Source organism: Sylvia atricapilla, chromosome 27 (genome assembly GCF_009819655.1).
Source record: "Sylvia atricapilla isolate bSylAtr1 chromosome 27, bSylAtr1.pri, whole genome shotgun sequence".
Classification (NCBI taxonomy): Eukaryota; Metazoa; Chordata; class Aves; order Passeriformes; family Sylviidae; genus Sylvia; species Sylvia atricapilla.
The window spans coordinates 3,864,480-3,876,053 of record NC_089166.1 but is presented as its reverse complement, the minus strand read 5'-3'; the positions used below and the strand labels follow the sequence as shown (position 1 = coordinate 3,876,053).

The following is an 11,574-nucleotide window of genomic DNA, read 5'->3' as shown; positions in this document are numbered from 1 at the left end:
GCGCGCCTCGGTGGCCAATGAGGACGCAAGCGGCGACACGCGCGCATCCAACAACCAATGAGGGCGCGAGCAGCGCACGCGCGTGCCTAGCAGCCAATTAGAGCGCGAGCTGCAGCGCGGCGCGGGGCTCCCTTTCCCGCCCCCTTGTTCCGCGCATGTGTAAAGGCGTCATACGCCGAGGGCTCGGCCCGGAGAACGGAGAGTGCTTCAGCCTTCCCGCTCTCCCACCCGAACCAATGGGAGCTGCCCCAGTCGTTTGAGTGACGGTCGTGTAAGCCAATGGGAGCGCGGGCTCGCCACATCTCCCGCTGTGCGCAGCGGGCCGTGCCGCCTGCTGGGACGGCGCATGCGCAGAGCCAGTTCAGCGGGGGCCGCGCGGGGCGTGCCTGAGGACGGGCCGGAGCCCTCAGCGCTGGGGCCGGCCCAGGCCCGGTGTGAGTCCTGACGGGGATCGCTGCAATCGCGCCCAGCCCTGAGATGGTGCCCGGCACAAATCCTGAGCAGGATCGCGGTGCTCAGAGCCAGCCCCGCGCTGCAGCCCAGAGCCCGACAGGGGCGTGCTTGTACCCCTGGCTCCTGCCCCAGCCTTCCAGCCAGGCTGCGGGGGCCTCTCCTCGCCTCCGAGTGGGAAATGTGTGCCCGGCTCGTGCAGCCCCAGCCCTGTCCTTCTCTGCAGTGGCAAAGCAGCAGTGTCGTGGGGAATAGCGGCGGGCTGGGGCAGGTGATAGGTTAGGGTCTGGGTCTATTTTGGGATTGGGGTCGGGGATAGGATCTAGATCTGGGTCTGGATTTGAGGCCAGGACTGGGGACTTGGGGCTGTGGGGTGGATTTGGGGACCTTGGCTGGGTTTGGCATCTGGGGATGGGGTCTAGGGCTGGGTCTGGATTTGCGGGCTAGAGTTGCGTTTGGAGTCTGGGTCTGGGTTCTGGGTCTAGGATTTGGGTCTGGATCTGCAGAGGTCTCTACTTCTCCATCCCCCAGCACAGCTGTCACCAGCTGTCCCTGAGCACAGTGCCGTGTGTCACCGGCCCTCCACCTCCCCTGACAGCAGGAAAAACGGATCCCATCTGTCTCTCCATTCTTTCATTGCTTTTCCTCTCTCCACAGCAGCCGCTCTGCCCGGGCCCTGCTGCCCTCTGCTGCCTGTCAGGGCCGGGTGAGGGAGAGTTCGGGATCGGGGCTGTCTGCAGTGTGTTCTCTGAGTCTCCGTGTGCCACCAGACCTGTCCATGAGAGGACACCTGTGCCCTGCGCAGTGAGGCAGTGTGTCCTGAAGCACTGGTTGTGCTTTGTGCACCACGGGGTGGTTCTAGGCTCAGTTTGATCCTACAGTGAGCCAGGTTGCCCTGTGCTGCTAGAACTCCTGCGGGGAACATGTGCCTCTCATTCGTTAGGAGGGAATGCTGTGCTCAGCCTGCTGCCCCACTGCAGCAGCCCTGCGGGAATTCCCCCGGGATATCCTGGAAATGAAAACCTCCCAGGAAAGGGAGGCTGTGGATGTCTCAACCCTGGAGTGTTCTAAGCCAGGCTGGATAAGGCCTTGAGCAACCTGGTCTAGTGGGAGTGACCGCTGCCTGTGAAGGAAGAGGTGGGATTAAATGGTCTTCAAGGTCCATCCCTACCCCTTAACATCCTATGATTCTAACCTTGGCTCTCTCCTGGGACCAGCCAGCCCTGTGTGCTGAGAAGGGCTTGGTGGCTGTGAGCTGGGACTTCTGCATTGCAGGAGGGCTGTGTTTCTGTCCATTTCTTACTGGGCAAAAACATAGTTTTTGCCCCTCATTGCCCTGAGAAAGTTGATGCTCTGCCTGTCTGCTCTACTCAGCTCCCCGCAAAAACACTGGTGTCCCATGTCAGGTCTTTGGTCCCCTCCTCATCCTCCCAAAGCATCCAGGTGGGTCCACGTGGGCAGCACCGGACCCCTGCCCTGGGAGCCCGGCCATACCATGTGGAACAGCCCTATGGGTGACTCGGTCAAATGTCCTGCAGCCCAGTCCACCTGTGAGTCCTGGGTGGGCACCTTTGGGCCCAGTGCAGGGGCTCTGCCCACTATAGGGAGCCTCACCTGGGTGGTCAGTGGGACCCTCAGCCATCCCCTGGACCCCCACCACCATAGGGTGCTGACCTAGGCCCTGCAAGGAGTCAAGCCAGGTGGGATGAACCTGGAACAGGGAATGTGGGGACACCTGGGGAGAGTGGCAGCTCTCCTGGCAGGACCCAGCTGTGCTGGTGTCCTTTGCCCCTTCTCAACATCCCCCCACCCCACTGGGTGCACAAAGCTGGTGCTCATCATAACCCATGGGTGGGGTTACCCAGCCCTGCAGGCCTGGACTTTGGGAACCTGGCACTCCAAAGGTGCTGAGCTCAGAGCAGGGTGGTCCTGGGTCCCACAGTGCTGCCCAAGGCCTCTCAGCCCTGCCTGTGTCACTTGGTGCCATAGAGGTGAGCTGGGACAATCCCTGGGCCTCTCTGCCTGATGTGTTCGAGGGGCACAGTGTCCCCAGGCCAGGGGACCCTAGACCCCAGCATGGGCAGAGGCCCCTCACTGCAGGACCAGGAGCTGGTGCTGCATTCACCAGGGCCCCTCTTTGGGAAGCCCCTGTTCTCTGTGGGACCCTCTCTGGGCTGTGCTCCCCAGCCCTGCTGTGGCAGGAGCAGAAAGGAGGCCAGGAATTAATGCCTTCCCACTTGGCATTGTCCCTTTGCCAAGGGCCTCTGCTGCTGAGGACGTGCTCACCAGGACCTGTGGTGGTTGAGGGACACACCTGCCCCACTCTGGTACCCTCTAGCCTGGAGGGACTGGCACAGGGACAGCTCTGTGTCCCACTGGGCACAAGGACAACTCAGTGTCCTTGCTGGGAACAACTTCATGCCACTGGCAGACACAGGGACAGCTAGGTGTCCACACCGAGCACAGGGACAACTGTCCTTATTGGGCATGGGGACAGCTCAATGTCCCTGTGTCAGCTCTGTGCCCCCACTGGGCACAGGGGTGAGTCTGTGTCCCCAGTGGGCTGGGGACAGTTGGAATGGCTGTGTGACATCATGTAATTTGACACTTCTGGTTGCACTGAGCCCACCCCTCCTTACAGGGGGATTTTGTTGGTGCTGGGGGACAGATGGGCACTCAAGGGACCCTGAGAGTCACCATGGGCCAGTGGCATGGGCTCACTGATGTCCCCACACCCAGTCCTGACACAGGAGGGTATAAATAGCAGCTGTATCACCTCCTGTCACATGCCCGGTGCTGGCAGGTCCCCTGCCCCCAGCTGGGGGCACAGCTGTTCCTGTGAGAGGGACGGATGGGCCAGGGGGCACCCCATCCCTCCTGCACTTCCACCTCACAGACCTGGAACAGTTCCTGGGGGACGTCCAGGGTTCCAGGCTGTCCCTGTGGGGGCATCAGTATCACTGCCCCAGGAACACAGACCCCAACCCAGCATGGGGACAGAGCTGAGATGGCTGTACCATGCCCACCCCACCCCCCTGTATGGGGTCCCTGTGCCCCATGGGAACCCATTGCCAGCTCCAGGTGCCTCCCTGGGGACTTAAAGGGCATTTCCAACCCCAAAGCAGAGCAAAAAGGGAAATTTGTGCCCATTCCCCCCCCTCCCCTGATCCCATGCACTCCATGGGCAGAAATGGTCACTGCGGTCCAGGACAGCTCTAAAAATACCCAAGCCCTGACAGTGACAGCTGCGGCCGGGCCGGGGGGACCCGCAGGGGGGCCGGGGCTCTCAGCCCTGGGTGTCCCCTCCCTGCCGGGACAGCCCTCGGCACTTTGCACACGCACGCTTTTCTCCGTTTTGGGCCCCCCAGTGCCCTGCCCCGTGTCCCAGCGGGATGGTGCCTTGGGGCAGTGGCTCCGTGCCCACCGCAGCCCCGCGGCCTGGCCGCCGGCACGCGGCCGTCGCGGCACGGTGGCTGTGGCGCTGGCTGTCCCCCGGCCTCCCCGAAGCCCCTAATCCATCTCTCGCAGCAGGAGATGCCTAAGCTGCCTTTTCATGCCGGCTCCTCCGCGCGAGGGCTTGAGCGCTCTCAATGCCGGCGCTGGCAGGAGATGTGTCGGACAAGCCGAGGGGAACCCTCCCCCGCCAGCAAGGTCAAGGTGTGCTTAAGCCACTTTCCCCACACCCGCCCCGGTGGGCTCCGTGCCCCGCCGACACCGGGCGTGGCTTTGGGGGATACGCGGCTTTAGGGTCTCACCACCCCGAGGGATCCAGGTAGCCAGACCCATTCTGTGGTGGGGGCTCATCCCCCAGCTCGTCACAGCCAGTCTCGGGGTCACCCAGCAGCCCCCTGATCCAGCCGGGGACCCTCTGTGGTCCTTGGCTAAAGCTGTGCCCCAGGCTGCCCCAGGGCAGCTCGCCCCACACACAGCCCAGGGCTCGTCTCTGCCCCAGGCCCCCGGGCAGCGCTGCTCACAGACCCCTCCCACGCACGGAGCCGCTGCAGACCCTCAGACCGACCAGTTCAGACCAGTACAAACCAGGCCTGAGCACGGCTCTCCCTGGCCCACAGGGTAGGGAGCATGCGTGTGTGTACACATGTGTGTGTGTGCACACGTGTATGTGTGTGTGTGTGTGTGTGGGCACTCGTGTGCCCGCTCATGCCCAGGCACAGGGGCCCCGCAGTGCCTATGCTCAGGACCCCGTGTCACTCCTGTTCCCTTGGTGACAGACCCCCGTCCTCTGCTGGCACCTCGCACCCGCCGGCAGCCAGGGCCTTTGTGCCTGGTTTTAATTAGAGGCTCTTAAGTGTGAAACAAAGCCGAGGGCAGGGCCAGGGGCCCTTCCCTTCCTCTGCACTCCTGGGGGACCCCCGAGGGCCCCGTCCTGCCTGGCATTGCCTGCCACAGTCCCTCCATTCCCCACTTCTGTTTTGCCATCCCCTGTGGCAATCCCTAAGGGACACTTACTTGCAAACCGGCGCTGCCAGTGCCCCCTCAAAATACTGCCCTTCAGAATGGTGCTGGCCGCTAGCCCTGCATGGGGCCATGCAGAGGGCCTGTGCCAGATGTGGTGCCACCCCCAGTGTCACCCCCAGAGTACCTGTCCCCAGGGAGGAGGCTCAGAAAGAGGCCACTAGCCTGTGGCAGGGCTGGGGTGCTGCTGGGTGTGACACGGATGTTTCCAACTGTGTCCTCCATCCCTGGCTTTGGTCGGTGCAGGGAGGACCCCACAGGCACCCTGGCACCTCATGGTACTGGAGGAAGCCCAGGGAGGGGGGCTGCACGGGCAGCATATCCTGCTCCACGAGGGACCCAGGAGCCACCAGATTCTTGGAGGTGGTGGTACCCATGGGCCTCCCCCTGGGGACCCTTGGGTCCTGGGAGCAGGGGACTGGTAGGTGCCCACCAGCATCCCCAGTGCTGTACTGGGATGAAGTGAGAGTGGAGCAGTAGGAGGATTTGGACTCCTGGTGCCCCCAGCCTGAGCAGCTCTGTGAGGACATGAAGGGGAGCTGGGGGGAAAAGCTGGGTTTGGCCTTGTACTCCCAGTAAAGCCCAGTCTGGGCAGCACCCACTGGGTGCAAGGGTTGGTTCTTGTCTTCACAGTGTTCCCTCCACCCAGGACAACAACCTCAGAACCCCCTGGGAAGTTTTGGGGAGGGGGCAGCACCCTCTAGCACCCCTCATGCCCCTGGCAGGGCCTGGAGATGGGGCTGGGTGCCTGTTGACAGGGACATGTGGTATCAACAGGATTCCCTGGCCACCCTGAATGTCCCTGTGAGGGGACACCCCTGACCAGGCAGGACCCCACTGGCTGCTTCCCTGGGATGTCCCCTGACACCCCTGGTCCACCCAGAGCTCCTCTCAGGGCTGACTGCTGGGGTTTTGCCCTCTGCTCTGGGTTTTGCCCTCCCCAGGAGGGCTCAGTGCCTACTCTGGGTGCAGCCACGTCCCAGTGTGTCCCTGGAGGCTCTGGGGACTCTCGTCCTGAGCCACCAGCACCCAGGAGGATGGGGAGCACAGGGACAGCATCTGCAACCCCTTCTGGTAGTGAAATCCCCCTATCTCCGGAAAGAAGCCAAAATCCGCAGTGTTTAGGAAGCCAAGGTCCACGTGGCTGTGCAGACACCCTCGCACCCCTCAGTGCCTGTCCCTGTGAGCTTGGGGGACACGGTGAGGGTCACCCAGCCAGACCCTGCTGCCACAGGGCCGAGAGGAGCTGCGGCCGCAGCAGCCGCCCGCATTCCCAGCGCAGCCGGGGAGCGGGAATGGGCCGGCCTCGGCGCTCGGCCCCCGCTGCCGGCGCTGTGCCAGCCTCTGTCCGCCGCCTCCCGCCCGGCCCCTCCGGGCACCCACCGGCCCCGGCCGTGCCCGGGCACACGGCGGAGCCTCAAGGCAGCACCCCTGGGTGCCCCATCGGGAACGGCCGGCCCTGGCTCCCATCTCACCGCCTCACCCCACAGCACCTCCGGAGGCTCCGCCGTCCCCGGGAGCGGGCAGAGCCCCCGCCGGGCCAGCCGGGCCAGCCGGGACAGCCGGGACAGCCGGCCCGGGGAGGCTGGGGGGCAGCGGGGGCCGGCAGCATCGTGTGTCCCGTCTTTCCCCCCCAGGCTTTGATTTTGGAGCCCCCCCGCCCTTCCCCCTCGGCCAGGAGCCGCAATGGTTTCAATTACGCTGTGAAAGGCGGTGGGGCCCCCTCTTTTCACGGCAGCCCGGGTCTCCTGCTCACAACAAAAGCTTAAGTTACAGGAAAGGGAGAGAAAGGGAGGGAGAACGCGGAGGGAGGAAAGGGGGCTGCCAGAAGCCCCCCAGCCCCCCAAAATGGGGCGGACGGGGGCAGGAGGCTCCCCACCACAGCCCCCCCCCGGCTGCCCCTGCCTTGGGAAGGGCAGCCCCCGTCCTGGTGCCGAAATTTAGGGTGATCGTCTACAGTTTTGTTCTCTGGTGAGGGTCTCGAGTGGGTCCCAGTCTCTCCCTTGTGTCTCAGTCCCCACCAGTGTGTGTTTAACCCCCTAGTGTGTCCCGTGGCCCCCTGTGCTTGACCTCTCTGTGTCCCAACACTATCAAATGTGTCCTGGATGCCCCTAGCACGTCCTGGATGCCCCTGCTGTGTCCCAGTGTCTCCCCCAGTGTGTTTCAGTGTTTTGCCAGTGTATTCTAGTCCCCCCCAGTGTGTCTCAAATCCCCCCAGCACGTCCTGAATCCTCCCCGTGTGTCCTGGTTCTCTCCAGGCATATCCCTGTCTGCCTCTGCCATGTCCAAGACCCGTCCGCTATGTCCCCGTCCCTGCCAGTGTGTCCCCGTCCCTGCCAGTGTGTCCCAGTCCCCCAGGCCTCTCCCATTGCCCTGTTTTTGGGGACACAACCCCACACCACCACTCTAGTTGGGGTGGACAGCGTGAGATTATGGAGAGGACAGGGTGCAGGATGTTTCCTACCACCCCCCACTGATTTGGGGACACCCCTGACTGTGCACTGGCCTTTTGGGGGTGCAGCACCCCAGGATGACCATGGACAACCCCTGGGGCGGTGGCACTGCCTGACTGACACCTGGGGACAAGGGATGTTGGGGCCAATGCACCCTGTTCTGGAGGTCTCCACTGGGGCATGGGCGCTAATCCTGCTCCCCTGCACCCTAAGGTGGGACCTGGAGGCAGTGGGGGATCCCCTGCAGCACGTCAGGGGGGATGTGGGTCTTAGGCTTCAAGGGAAGACCCCCACAGGTGGAGGGTCATGGTGGGGGTCTTACGGGACATTGAGCAGCGCAGAGGACACAAGGGTTCACAGGAGACACAGAGGGGGCAGAGGACATGGAGGGAGTGCAGAAGCCACAGCAGAGCTAGGGAACACAGCGGGGGATGCAGGGGACACTGGTGTGCACAGCACTCGGGGGTCACAGAGTGACAGGGGAGGGGCACAGCACCGAGGTCCAGTGAACGCGGGGGTTGGCAGGAGGCACGGGGGAGAAGTAGAGGGCACGAGGGGACAGCAGGGCACACAAAGCGGGGACGGAGGGGACACGAGGGGGCCGTTTCCCCGCGGCCCCGGCCCGACCCCACCCGCGGGGGGAGTTTGCACGACTCGGAAAAAGTTTGCGGGGGGGGCGGTGACCCCCGGGACGGGGGCGCGGCCAGGTGGGCGTGCCCCGTGGCCCATGTGGGCGTGGCGGCCACACTATTTGAATGTGATTGGCCGGGCTGGCGGGGCGGGGCCGAGAGGGGGTGTGGCGTGGGGCGCTGGCCCCGCCCGGCGGGGACGCGGCGCTGCCCCGCACAAAGGCGGCGGGAGCGTCCGGTGCGGCCGTTCCGCTCCCCGCGCCCCGGGACCCCGGCACCCCCCCGGCGCCCCCCCGGCACCCCCCCGGCACCCCCCCGGCGCCCCCCCGGCACCCCCCCGGCACCCTCCTCCCGCCGCTCTCCCGGCACCACCGCCCGCCCGCGGCTCCGGGACTCGGCATCGGGTCCAGCACGAGCGCCAAATTCGGGCAGCGGGAGCAGCGCCGCGGAGCACCGGGAGCGCCACGTCCGAGCACCGGGAGCCGTCCGACCACGCACGGTAGATCGGGACACCGGGAGCCGTCCCGCCGGGCACCGGGTAGGCGAACAGCGGGCAGCGAGAGCCCTCCGGGCAGCGCCGGGTGCGGGGATCCGGCACCGCTAGCCGTCCAGGCGGGACCTGAGAGTATCCAGTCACCGGGGATCGTCCAGCCAGCACCGGGCACGGCAGAGTTGGTCCCTGGGAACCGTCGAGGCAGCACCGGGTACGGCAGATCAGGCCACCGGGAGTCATCCAGGCGGGACCCGAGCGTATCCAGTCACCGGGAGTCGTCCAGGCAGCACCGGGCACGGCCGATCGGGCTGTGGGAGCCATCCGGGCAGCACCGGGCACGGCAGACCCAGACGGGCGGACTGGCCGTCCGGCTGGGCAGCGGGCACGGTCAATCGGGGCGCACGGCTCGGGGCACCATGGGCACCCCCGGCGTGCTGCCCGCCCTGGCCTGGCTGCTGGCGGGGCTGAGCGTGCCGGCGCCGAGCCGGGCCCAGCTGCACGGTGAGAAGGGCATCTCCATCCCCGACCACGGCTTCTGCCAGCCCATCTCCATCCCGCTCTGCACCGACATTGCCTACAACCAGACCATCATGCCCAACCTGCTGGGTCACACCAACCAGGAGGACGCGGGGCTGGAGGTCCACCAGTTCTACCCGCTGGTGAAGGTGCAGTGCTCGCTGGAGCTGAAGTTCTTCCTGTGCTCCATGTACGCACCAGTGTGCACAGTGCTGGAGCAGGCCATCCCACCGTGCCGCTCCATCTGCGAGCGGGCGCGCCAGGGCTGCGAGGCCCTCATGAACAAATTTGGGTTCCAGTGGCCGGAGCGGTTGCGATGTGAGAACTTCCCCCGGCACGGTGCCGAGCAGATCTGTGTGGGGCAGAACCACTCGGAGGACGGCGGCTCCCCAGCACTGCTGACCAGTGCCACACCTCTGGCTGGCCAGGGCACCCCCGGCGCCCCCCGCTATGCCACCCTCGACCACCCCTTCCACTGCCCACGGGCGCTGAAGGTGCCCAGCTACCTCAACTACAAGTTCCTGGGGGAGAAGGACTGCGCGGCGCCCTGCGAGCCCACCCGTCCTGATGGCCACATGTTTTTCAACGAGGACGAGATCCGCTTCGCCCGCATCTGGATCCTCATCTGGTCTGTCCTGTGCTGTGCCTCCACCTTCTTCACCGTCACCACCTACCTGGTGGACATGCAGCGCTTCCGCTACCCTGAGCGACCCATCATCTTCCTCTCGGGGTGCTACACCATGGTGTCGGTGGCCTACATCGCTGGCTTCGTGCTGGAGGAGAGGGTGGTCTGCAACGAGCGCTTCCAGGAGGACGGCTACCGCACCGTGGTACAGGGCACCAAGAAGGAGGGCTGCACCATCCTCTTCATGATGCTCTACTTCTTCAGCATGGCCAGCTCCATCTGGTGGGTCATCCTCTCCCTCACCTGGTTCCTTGCCGCTGGCATGAAGTGGGGCCACGAGGCCATCGAAGCCAACTCCCAGTACTTCCACTTGGCCGCCTGGGCAGTGCCAGCCGTCAAGACCATCACCATCCTGGCCATGGGGCAGATCGATGGGGACCTGCTGAGCGGTGTCTGCTTCGTGGGCCTCAACAACATCGACCCTCTGCGGGGCTTCGTGCTGGCCCCGCTCTTCGTCTACCTCTTCATCGGCACCTCCTTCCTGCTGGCTGGCTTTGTCTCTCTCTTCCGCATCCGCACCATCATGAAGCACGGCGGCACCAAGACGGAGAAGCTGGAGCGGCTCATGGTTCGCATCGGGGTCTTCAGCGTCCTCTACACCGTCCCGGCCACCATCGTCATCGCCTGCTACTTCTACGAGCAGGCGTTCCGCGAGCACTGGGAGCGCAGCTGGATCAGCCAGAACTGCAAGAGCTTGGCCATCCCCTGCCCGCTCCACTTCACCCCCCGCATGACCCCCGACTTCACCGTCTACATGATCAAGTATCTCATGACTCTGATCGTGGGCATCACCTCCGGGTTCTGGATATGGTCGGGCAAAACCCTGCACTCCTGGAGGAAGTTCTACACTCGGCTCACCAACAGCAAGCAGGGCGAGACCACGGTGTGACCCCCCGGCCCCGCCGCCCTTCGGCCTGAAATATTTTTTGGGGGGTGGGGGGGGAGGAGTTATTATATATTTTTTATTTTTAGATTTATTAACGTCTAAGGGGTGTCTCTCTTTCTCTTTGAATTTTTTTTTTTTTTGTAATTAAACCTGTAAATAGCATTTGTAAATTTAATTACATATTTCTATTTAAAAGTCTGAAAAAAGAGAGGGAGAAAGGAGGAGGAGAGGGAGGGAGAAATAGGAGGAAAAGGAAGGGGGAAGAGGGGAGGAAAAAGGAGGCAAAGAGAGAAAACAGTGGAAAAGGGAGGAAAAAAGAGGGAAAGAAAGTGAAAAAGGAAGGATAAAAGAAAGAGACGGGAAAATGAGCAGCAAAGGGTGAAAAAAGGAGAAAAGCGAGGAAAAAAGAAAATTAGAGAAAAAGGAGGAAAGGGAGGAAGAAAGTGGGAGAAAGGGGAGGAAAACAGAAAAGAGTGGGAAAAAGGAGAAAAGGGAAGAAAAAAGAGAAGAAAGAGAGAAAAAAGGAAAGAGAAAAAATAGGAGAGAAAAGAGAAAAAGATAAAGAAGGGGAAAGAGAAAAAGATGATTAAAAAAGCGAAGAGAGAAAAAGCATTAGGAAAAAAGAAAAAGAGGTGGGAAAAGGGAGAAAAAAGAGGAAAAAAAGAGAAAAAACCCTGCCAAGCCTGGGAGAGTACCCTCGGCCCCCTGCTCCCTGCTTCCCGCTTCGTCCTGGTTCCCCCCAGGCACTGCCCCACTGGCCCCCGGAAAAAGGGTGAAAAAAGGCAAAAAAACCAGTAACGAGCCCATTTTTCTCACTCTCCTTTTGAAACTCCCCAAGAAAGTGGATTTTTTCTTCCCCACCCCTTTGCTCTCACGAGACCCTGGGCTGGGGCCGACCCCCCCGGGGGCTCTCCCTGGATCCCCCCACTTGGCCGGTCACTTCTCCTCCCAAATCCCTTTTTGAACAATCCTTCACAAATACAAATGAG

General features: G+C 63.1%; 1 protein-coding gene across 1 annotated transcript; it reads left to right on the top strand.

Annotated features, from left to right (window-relative positions):
- The first annotated feature begins 8,356 nt into the window (after positions 1-8,356).
- On the top strand, positions 8,357-10,747 carry FZD2 (frizzled class receptor 2). Its single transcript, XM_066337010.1, has one exon. It carries the CDS (start codon positions 8,915-8,917, stop codon positions 10,586-10,588), a length of 1,674 nt encoding a protein of 557 aa, XP_066193107.1. The 5' UTR covers positions 8,357-8,914; the 3' UTR covers positions 10,589-10,747.
- The last annotated feature ends 827 nt before the right edge of the window (positions 10,748-11,574 follow it).